Source organism: Arachis hypogaea, chromosome 3 (genome assembly GCF_003086295.3).
Source record: "Arachis hypogaea cultivar Tifrunner chromosome 3, arahy.Tifrunner.gnm2.J5K5, whole genome shotgun sequence".
NCBI lineage: Eukaryota > Viridiplantae > Streptophyta > Magnoliopsida > Fabales > Fabaceae > Arachis > Arachis hypogaea.
Genome location: NC_092038.1, coordinates 2,076,020 through 2,086,728, shown reverse-complemented (window position 1 = coordinate 2,086,728; position 10,709 = coordinate 2,076,020). Strand labels below are relative to the sequence as shown.

Here is a 10,709-nt window from a genome sequence, read left to right as displayed (position 1 = left end):
TAATATAATCAAATTAACAAAAATTATATTTATACATTAAATTGAATCATTAATATATTTATATAATTTATCTTATTTTTAATATATATTTTAATATTTTAATATATATATATATATATATATATATATATATATATATATATATATTGTACATAATTCTTACAAAACACCAAATGACACTATTGTAATAATTTTTTAGAATTCATCATTAAATTCAAGGGGTAAACAATCTTAATTAATAATCAAAATTATAGATTACACGGAACATCATTTGCTTACTATAAGATTTTTTTTTTATGTTGTTTATATTTTATTTACAACTTTTAGTATATAGGGAAGAGACACAAACGAAAGAAAGAATTTTCTAATTCTCTAATCATATTACATAAAATAATGCATTGTTGACAGTTTACATATATATTCAGTTATATAATATTAAATCAATAAAAATATTTATTTTTTATATTAACTATTTAAATAATTATTTAAAAAATAAATATAATAAATTATTGTATAAAATATTTTATATTTTTAGTGTATTAAAATTAAATTTTATAAAATAACCCAATTACAAAATTATATAATACTCATATAAGAGGCATATTCTTTGTATCAGTTCATATTTTAATCTTCAATAATAATAATAATAATATTAAAGGGTCAGTATATTTTGTAATTAAGTTATTAATTAATTATTATTAATATTTTTAACAATATAAAATTATATTTAATAATATAAGGTTATATTTTTTAATGATTAAATTTTAATGAAAATGCTAGTATGAGACTTTCTCTTTCAGCCCCTGCTGCCATATTGATAATCGAAATTTTCAGTAGGCGATTATATTTCCCTGGAAAACTGGTACATCACTTTGCTATTTCCATAACATTACACATCTCAAACATGACAAACAATTTCTAACTTATGCGAACACGTGTTCATTAGTTATATTTAACTCTGCATATAATTCAATTCCATTCTTAATATTAAGAGAGTAAGATCGGAAATAAAAATAGAATAGTTAGATTGAAGGTAATAATATCATTTAAAATATTTAAATAAAAACCAAAATAAGAAATATATATGTACAGAATGCTTCTGATACGATCTAGGAGGAGGATCGGGAACCCGCGGGTCGAATCGAATGTTGGATTTTCCAGATGGAGCGGAGGGGAGGTACCTGCAAAGACACTCCGACGCTCAAGTCAGAATAGATCTGAGAGGTGTCAGGTATGAGGAATGAATGAATACCTGGAGGGACCTGGGTCCTTTATTTATAGGTGATGGTGGTTATCGTATCTTATCTTATCTGACTAAGATAAGAGAGACGTTTGAATTCAAAAGTTAGTTAGGAGCTCTAGAGAGCCGGTTCCTGGGCCTTTTAGAAGGACGAGACGGGTTGGTCCGATGACCCGGATTCGGGTTCGGTCATGGGTCCGGGATCCATGGGCCGGATCCGTAACAGTTGCCCCCGTAGCGGGAGAGCGAGCAAGGTCGGTTTGTCGCTAGGAGTTTGAGACGTTTCTCATTGTGTCTCCGGTGCCGGTCGGGTGTTCATTCGGTGACGAGGTCGGTTTCTCGATTTCGTTTGGTAAAGATTCGTTCTGACCGTATTTTGGTCTTGACGTGACCTTTCCGTGCCTGCTGCGCCCGTTGCGTCCTTTGAGGCGTAATTGATTAGTTTGTTTTTCCGAGGGGGCATTTATTGTGGGGGGGTTTTCTCTTTTTTGCCCCCGTGAGTTTTCATTGCGCCCAGGGTTAGTTGTGTCTTTTTGCTTTTCTTTTTGAAACCGTTTTGCTTCGGTTTTTATTTCCCTCGTCCGTTTTTTCTTTTCAAAAGGAACTCTTCATTTTCTGAAAAAACTCCTTGGTGGTTTTTGCTTTCTGGTGCCGCTCTGCTTCTTCTTATTTTCCTGTTTTCTTTCAAGCTTCCTTCTAATTTACCAGGTTGGTATTTTTTGCCTTTTTCTTTCATACTTGTTTGTGCATGCCTGTTCTGTTTTTGCCATGCGTTTGTTCTGCCTGCTTCCTTTTTTGTTTTGTTTGCTGTGTTTGGTGTTTTTGTTGAGTTTGGGGAAGGGGCTGAGCACCGCCGTTTTTTACCTTGATTGTAGTGGTGGGTCACTGCGTTTGGGTTTGGTAGTGGTGTTTAGGTTTTTATCTTTGTTACTGTGTAGAGTTGGTAGGCTGATGGTGGTGCTCCTCCCTGTTTTAGGTATGCAGCGTCGGAGAAATGAGAGTGTGGGTGCCCCAGTAGCCCCTTCCAGGGGCGTTCCCAATCGCTATGGTTGGGTGACCAGCGATGTATGGGGTGTTCCGTCGCGGATGACGGAGGGTGATCTCCAACGGCTCCGCGATCAGAGGGCGATTTGTGGTGGTGGTGAAGAGGAGGGGCGATACGAGCTCGTGCTCCCTGATGCCGACGAGCGCGTTTGCTATTTGAACCTCCGTTCACCCACCGTGCCGGACTGGATGTGGGTTTATGAATCCATGTTTACTCGGCTTGGTGTGCGGTTCCCATTCTCGCCGTTTGTTCAGGGTTTACTTAGTCGGTGCTCCGTGGCACCGTCTCAGCTTCACCCGAACAGCTGGGCCGCCGTTCGGTGTTTTGAGTTGGTGTGCCAGTATCTCGATCTTCCGGCTTCGGTTCCTGTTTTTCTTTTTCTTTTCTTGTGCACTCTTCCGACTAAGGAGGGGAAGCACAAGAAAGGATATATGTCTTTCCGTGCTCAGCCTCATCGCCGGATTTTTGGGTTGTTTGAGGATTCATTTCATGGGTTTAAATGGGAGTATTTTAAGGTGCGTCCCGTTCGGGGGCACCACCCGTTTTGGCTTACCTTGGAGGGCGAGCGCCGGTTTCCGACGTACTGGAATTTTGGTGCCGGGCCGTCGGTTCTGACTAAGATCTCCTATGATGATTTGTCTCGAGAGGATAAGGATATTGCCAGCGTTTTGTGGCATTTGTTTGGCGAACGTCCGTTGAATCCCCGAGACGTTATGGGGGATCCCGAGGCTTGTCGGACATATATTGGTGTGTTCCCTTTTTTTTTTTTTAACTCCTCTCTTGTTTTTCTTTTAGTTGAGATGGCTGGTGGGCTGACTACTTTGGCAAGGTTGAAGGCAGCGTTGGTTCGGGAGGAAGGGTCGTCGTCTCCTTTTACTCCTGTTTCGACTCCGGCCGTGGATTCTCAGGTTATTTCTCAGGGGGTGGTTCCTTCGGGGGCGCCTACTGGCGTTGAAGTTCCTCCCAGCTCGCCTGAGGTTGTTGTGATGACGGCTGCCGAGGCTTCTCGGAAGAGGAGTAGGACTGAGGAGCCGGGTAGTGAGACCTTTGAGGAGGAGGGCTTGGTTCCTAGTGTGATGGACCGACGCTTCGACGCTACGGGTTTTATTGATCAGCACTTAATGCCCGGAACGGAGTCATTTTTTGATGGCTGTGACGTCTCGTTCCAGGCTAAGTCGGTCTATCGTGCCCTTCTTCGCTCTGCCGTGGTTGTTCGGAAGGCTGAGCCCGTGATGGCCCAAGTGGGTTTGTTGGAAAAGAAGCTTCGGCAGGCCCAGGCTGATGTGACCAAGTTGAAGGAGGAGCTTGAGGCCGCCAATACTGCAAAGGAGAAAGCGGTGAAGTCTTCAGAGGATGCCGGGGCGGAGATTCTCCGACTTGCCGGCGTTGAGACTTCGCTTCTTTCTCAATTGGCGGAGGAGCGGACGCGTTCCTCAGATGCGAGTTCTCAAGCTGCCGTGCTTCTCACCGAGTCGGAAACTCTGAAGGCTGAGGTCGAAGCTTTGAAGAAGGAGAAGACGGCTCTGTTGGCTGATGCTAGGGATGCCGTCGCTGCTACCGAGGAGACGATGAAGGCGCAGGTTCTGGTGTTGGCCCCTGGCGTGGACGTGTCCGTGATGGGAGCGTTTAAGACCGTCCGTGATGGTCGGATTGTTGATATTGAGTAGTTTTTCTGTAATTTAGTTTTGAACTTTGTTAGAATTTTTCTAGTGGCTCAAGGGCCGTAACTTTGTTTTGAATGGTATTTTCGGCCGTTTTTGGGTCTTTGTATGATCCGTTTGTGGCGTTTATTTGGCCGTTCGGGCCTTTTTGCATTTTTGAGCGTTTGTTTTATCGTAACCGTTCGTTTGGTCAGTTTTTTGGATATCCGTGTGTTTGGTCTGGGGGGTGATCAGTCCTCCAGCGATGGCCGTGTCTTCGTTCCGTGTTTGAGGAACGGTAATGACTTGTAATGGAGATGAAGTGGAAATAACTTGTAAAAAATTTTATTTGAATGGTTGGGCCTCGTTAAAACCCTTCGTGAGGGAAAGAGTACCCGAGGTTCTAAAAGACGAAATGAGAAAAATAAAAGAAAAACAAAGGGTGATTTATTTAAGTGTAGTATCTTCGTAAGTTGGCTGCGTTCCAAGTTCTTGGTATTTCGCTGCCGTCGAGTCGTTCGAGTTTATATGCTCCTTTTCCAATTACGGCCTTGATTCTGTATGGTCCTTCCCAGTTGGGGGCGAGCTTTCCTTCTCCTGGGGTCGGGGGACCGATATCGTTTCGTCGTAGGACGAGGTCGTTGTCCGCAAATTCTCGTCGGATAACGCCGTGATTGTATCTTAGGCTGATTCTTTGTTTAAGTGCTAACTCTTTGACGTGAGCTATGCTTCTTTCTTCGTCCACGAGGTCTCGTTCTGCTTCTTCGTTGTTACCTCCAACCGTTTTCCTGGGGCTGGGGTCCCCGATTTCCACTGGGATGACTGCTTCTACGCCGTATGTTAATCGGAAGGGCGTTTCTCCCGTGCTCGTTTGGGGTGTTGTTCGGTACGACCATAGGACTGATCCCAACTCATCTGCCCATAGCCCTTTGGCTTCGTCGAGTCGTTTTTTGAGTCCTTTAACGATTATTTTGTTGGCGGATTCCACCTGTCCGTTTGTTTGGGGATGTTCTACCGAGCTGAAGCGATGGGATATGTGCAATCCTTCTAGGAGTTCTCTGAATTTTTTGTCGGTGAACTGGGTTCCGTTGTCTGAGATGATGACTTCGGGGATTCCGAATCGGGTAATGATCTGTCGCCAGACGAATTTTCGACATTGGGTCGCCGTTATGGAGGCCAGGGGCTCGGCTTCAATCCATTTGGTGTAGTAGTCTATGGCGACGACGAGATATCTGAATTGGCCGGGTGCCGTGGGGAAGGGCCCGACGAGGTCGATTCCCCAATTGCCGAATGGCCGTTCTGCCGATATAATGCTGAGTTGGTGTGGGGCGGCTTGGTGGATATTGGCATGCCTTTGGCATTTGTCGCAGCTTTTTGTTAATTGTATGGAATCTCGAATGATCGTGGGCCAGAAATAGCCAGCCCTGATGATTTTTTGGGCTAGCGTTTTTCCTCCGATGTGGTGACCGCAGCAGCCTTCGTGGATCTCGCGGAGTATGTATTCCGTGTCCCCGGGTTCGACACATTTGAGTAGGGGCTGCGAGAATCTGCGTTTGTATAGTTGTCCTGCTATGATGGTGTAGTTGGCGGCTTCTCTTTTTATTCGCCTTTCCTCTTTTGGGTCTGGAGGTAGGGTTCCGTCGAGGAGGTATTGTAAGATAGGGTATGTCCAAGACTCCCGGTTTGAGGATGTTAGATGTGCGTTGATTATTGTTTGATACGGAAGGCGACTTAACGACCTCCTGGATTAGTGATCTGTTGCCGTGTCCCGACTTTGTACTGGCTAGCTTGGAGAGCAGGTCCGCCCTGGCGTTTCGTTCCCTGGGCACGTGTTGTATGGTGACGTTTTCGAATCCTCCTTTTAATTCACTCACTTTATTGAGGTATTGTTGGAGTAGGGGGTCTCGGGTTTGGTAGCTCCCGTTGATTTGGGAGCACACTACCTGGGAATCGGTATTTACTTCGAGTACCTTGGCGTCGACTTCCCGGGCTAGGTTTAGGCCTGCCAAGAGGGCCTCGTATTCTGCTTGGTTATTTGATACTGGAAAGTCGTATCTTATTGATTGTTCAATTATGATCCCGTTTTGGTTTTCGAGTATAATTCCGGCGCCTCCGTGAGTGGAGTTTGATGAGCCGTCGACGTGCAGTTTCCATGGTTCGGGGATGAGTTTGATCGGAGTCATTTCAGCGATGAAGTCGGTCAAGGCCTGCGCTTTGATGGCGTTTCGGGGTTCGAACCTGATCTGGAATTGGGATAACTCGATGGACCATGCTAGCATTCTTCCTGCTAGGTCGGGTTTTTGTAATACTTGCTTGACCGCTTGGTCGGTTCGGACCGTTATGGGGTGGGCTTGGAAGTATTGTCGTAGCCGTCGGGATGCCGAGAGGAGTGCGAAAGCTAGCTTTTCTAAGCGTGAATAGCGAGCTTCTGTGTCCTGTAGGACCTTGCTTATGAAGTATATGGGTTTTTGTTCCTTTTTCTCGTTTTCCCGGACGAGTGCTGCTGCGATTGCTTCTTCCGTTATGGAGAGGTACAGGTATAGTGTTTCCCCTGTTTGGGGTTTTGCGAGGATTGGAGGTTCCGCTAGAACCCTTTTGAAGTGTTGGAAAGCTTCTTCGCATTCTATCTCCCATTTGAAGGGGGTTCCTTTTTTCATAAGTTTGAAAAAAGGGATTGCCTTTTGGGCCGATGCCCCGAGGAACCGGGATAGCGCGGTTAGTCGGCCGGTGAGTTTTTGGATTTCTTTGAGGTTTTTGGGACTTGTCATCTCAAGGACGGCACGACATTTTTCTGGGTTTGCCTCAACTCCGCGTTGCGTGATCATGAAGCCGAGGAATTTTCCTGCTTCCATTCCGAAGGCACATTTTGTTGGGTTGAGTCGCATTTGGTGTTTTCGCAGGGTGTTCATTATTACCTTGAGGTCGTCGGTTAGTTGCTCACCGGATTCTGTCTTGGCGAGCATATCGTCTATGTAGACTTCTATTTTGTTTCCGGATAGGTTGCGAAATATCTTGTTAACAAGTCGCTGGTAGGTGGCTCCGGCGTTTTTTAAGCCGAAGGGCATTACTCTATAGCAGTAGGTTCCGTCCGGGGTGATGAATGCTGTTTTCTCTTCGTCTGGTCGGTGCATCGGGATCTGGTTATAGCCGGAATATGCGTCCATGAAGCTGAGGTATCGGTGGCCGGATGCTGCATCCACTAGCCCGTCGATGTTCGGTAGGGGGAAGGCATCCTTCGGGCATGCTTTGTTGAGATCCGTGTAGTCGACGCACATTCGCCATTTCCCGTTAGATTTTCTTACCAGTATGACGTTGGCTAGCCAGGTCGTATAAGGGAGTTCTCGGATGAAGTTGGCTTCGAGTAGGGCTTTCACCTGTTTTCGGACCTCGGCGGCTCGGTCTGGTGACATTTTCCGTCTTCTTTGTGCTACTGGTTTGGCTAGGGGGTCTACTGCCAGATGGTGAGACATTAGGTCGGGGCTTATTCCCGGCATATCGGCTGGTGTAAATGCGAACAGGTCTCTGTTTTGTTTCAAAAGTTGGGAGAGTTCTTCTTTGAGGTCGTATGGGAGGTTTCTGTTGATGAAAGTGTATTCTTCTTTGGTTGGCCCTATCTGTAGCTTTTCCATGTCTCCTTCTGGTTCCGGTCTAGGTTGGCCGTCTAGTCGTGCGTCTAGGTCGGCAAGGAATATTCCGGCTGCGTCCCGGGATTTTTTCCTTAGGGCTAAGCTATTGTTGTCGCATTCGGCTGCGACTTCCCGGTCTCCGTGAATGGTTCCGATGGTGCCGTCATCGGCCCTGAACTTCATGAGGAGGTATTTGGTGAAGATGACTGCAGAGAAGTCGTTGATCGTTTTTCTCCTGAGAATGACGTTATAGGCTGTGGAGTCTTTTAGGACTACGAATTCGGATAAGATCGTCTTTCTCTGATTGCTTGTTCCTATGGTGATGGGAAGGGTAACCGAGCCGTCTGATTTGAGGAAGTTGTCTCCGAGGCCCGTGACGTCGTGGCGGTGTGTTTGGAGGTTGTCGTTGCGGAGCCCGAGTTTGTTGAAAGCTCCTCGGAAGAGGATGTTGGAGTCGGCGCCAGTGTCCACCAGTATTCTTCTTACTAGTCCTGTTCCGATTCGGGCTGATATGACGAAGGGGGCGTCTTCGGCCGAGGTGCCGTGTTGGCAGTCCTCCAGCAAGATAGTTATCGTGCTGTCGGCTATGGTGACTGGGTCGTGGTGCCTGACGGCCATTATTTTGAGGTCTTTTTTCATTGTTAGCTTTGACTTATTCGATACGTCCTTGCCCGTGATGACGTTCACTATGATGGTCGGATCCTCTTCGGGGTTTTCCCTGGGGGGCGGCTTTTGAGTTCTCGGGTTGCGTCCTTCTCTTTCTGGTGACTTGTCTCTGTTGGCGCGCCTTGGTTCTCTGATGAATTTGACGAACTCTGGGAGTTTACCGTCTCGTATGGCCTGCTCGAGAGCGTCTTTAAGGTCGAAACAATCTTGTGTTTTGTGGCCGTATCCTCGGTGGTAGTCGCAGTAGAGGGCTTTGTTCCTCCTGTCCTTTCCTTGAGTGGTCGGGCTTTGGGGATGACGCCTCGATCTGCTATTTGGTGGTATATCTCAGTAATTGGTGCTGTTAAGGGGGTGTAATTGGAGAATTTTCCTATTCTTGGTGGTCAGTGGGTTGGTCTAAGGTGGTCTCGTTGGTTCTCTTTGGGTGGTGGGTTATGACGGGGAGTCGGGTTGCCGTGTTGGGTAGCGACGTGCTGCCGTTTGTTGGCAGCGACGACCTGGCTGACTTCCTCGTCGTTGATGTAGTCTTTGGCGACGTTCTGGATTTCGTGCATGGTCCATACTGGTTTAGTGGTGAGGTGTTTGCGAAAGTCTTCATTCATGAGCCCGTTAGTTAGGCAGAGGCTGGCAACGGAGTCCGTGAGTCCATCGACCGTCAGGCATTCATCGTTGAAGCGGTCGATGTATTTTCTTGTAGATTCTTCTTGTTTCTGTGTGACCCCTAGCAAGCTTATGGGGTGTTTGGCCTTGGTGATTCGGGTTGTGAATTGGGCCATGAATTTTCTTGTGATGTCGTGGAAGCTGGTTATGGATCCGTTTGGGAGGGCGTTGAACCATTTGATCGCTGGTCCGGCAAGGGTTACTGGGAAGGCTCTGCATCGGACCGCGTCGGATGCTCCTTCCAAGTTCATTCTGGCCTCGAAAGCCGTTAAGTGTTCTTGAGGGTCTTTAGTTCCGTCGTACTTCATGTCGGTGGGTTTGTCGAAGCCTCTGGGGAGTTTCGCTCTTAAGATTCTTTCTGTGAAGGGCATGGCTCCCATTATGATGTGGTCGTCTCTTGTACGCTTGGTGTGTCGTCGTCTCGGTTCTTCGTCCGAGTCGTGCTGACGGCTCAGATCGTGGGATGCGCTGCGGTGGTGTTTTTTGCTGTGTCGCCGCTCTGGCGATTTCTCGTGTCGGTGGTTGCGTGAGGTGCTACGATCATCTCTTCTATCGTGTTGCCGGGTTGGCGACCTTCCTCGGTAGGATCGCGGCCTGGACGTTGCCTGGCTTCTGTGTTCGTTGGCGTATTTTCCTTTGTCGGTCAGTTTACCTTCAAGTTCCTGGACTCGGAGGCAGAGATCCTGAATGATCTGCGTCGCTTTGTCCCTTGTTTTCTCGGGGTGTTGTGGATCTGCGATCATGTGCTCGTTTGTGCGGTGGATGGTGCTGGCTATCCGGGCTTGGTTTATGACCTCCTGTTGCTCTGGGGTCGGATGACGTGGTCTGGAGTTGTCTTGGCTTGATGGATTTTCGTCCAAGATACCCTCCATCTGTTTCGACTGTCGCAAGTCCCCACAGACGGCGCCAATGTACAGAATGCTTCTGATACGATCTAGGAGGAGGATCGGGAACCCGCGGGTCGAATCGAATGTTGGATTTTCCAGATGGAGCGGAGGGGAGGTACCTGCAAAGACACTCCGACGCTCAAGTCAGAATAGATCTGAGAGGTGTCAGGTATGAGGAATGAATGAATACCTGGAGGGACCTGGGTCCTTTATTTATAGGTGATGGTGGTTATCGTATCTTATCTTATCTGACTAAGATAAGGGAGACGTTTGAATTCAAAAGTTAGTTAGGAGCTCTAGAGAGCCGGTTCCTGGGCCTTTTAGAAGGACGAGACGGGTTGGTCCGATGACCCGGATTCGGGTTCGGTCATGGGTCCGGGATCCATGGGCCGGATCCGTAACAATATATATTACAGTTTATTTTAATTAATTAAATTTGTGAATTTCTTCTATTTTTTATAAAGATGAAAAAACAAATTATCTTCGTTATCCTCTCTTAATAATGAAAAAAAAATTCTTAATAATAAAAAAAAATTTGAAAAAATTGAGTCAACCTCTATTTATATATATGATTCCAGATATTTGATTTCTATTGCTTGATGGCTGATGCTGCCTAGAATAAGTACATAAATTAAATCGAATACTCATTTCACTCTCCTATTTAATCAAATATTAAAATTTGAATTATATTTATGTATGTATATAGTAATAATTTATTATCAACTAATGACATTTTTTAATAAAAACTCAAATTAGATATTATACGAAAATTTTTGTAATACAACTCAAACTAAATGGATTAATTCTTAGCAAAATTTTTTTTTCAATCAAACAAGATATCTAACTAAATTTAATTAAGTATTATACGTATATTTTTTCTTCTTTGTATGCATATTCTTTTTTTTATTTACACTTCTTTTATATTTTTTCTCATTTTTTTCTTTT

General features: G+C 45.7%; 1 protein-coding gene across 1 annotated transcript; it reads right to left on the bottom strand.

Annotated features, from left to right (window-relative positions):
- Positions 1-5,365: 5,365 nt before the first annotated feature.
- Positions 5,366-9,749, bottom strand: LOC140181335 (uncharacterized). The gene is made up of 4 exons (XM_072224874.1): positions 8,657-9,749; positions 7,228-8,543; positions 5,896-7,062; positions 5,366-5,491 (listed from the first exon to the last, which is right to left on the bottom strand). The coding sequence occupies exons 1-4, from the start codon at positions 9,747-9,749 to the stop codon at positions 5,366-5,368; spliced, it is 3,702 nt and encodes a 1,233-aa protein (XP_072080975.1).
- Between the last annotated feature and the right edge of the window lie 960 nt (positions 9,750-10,709).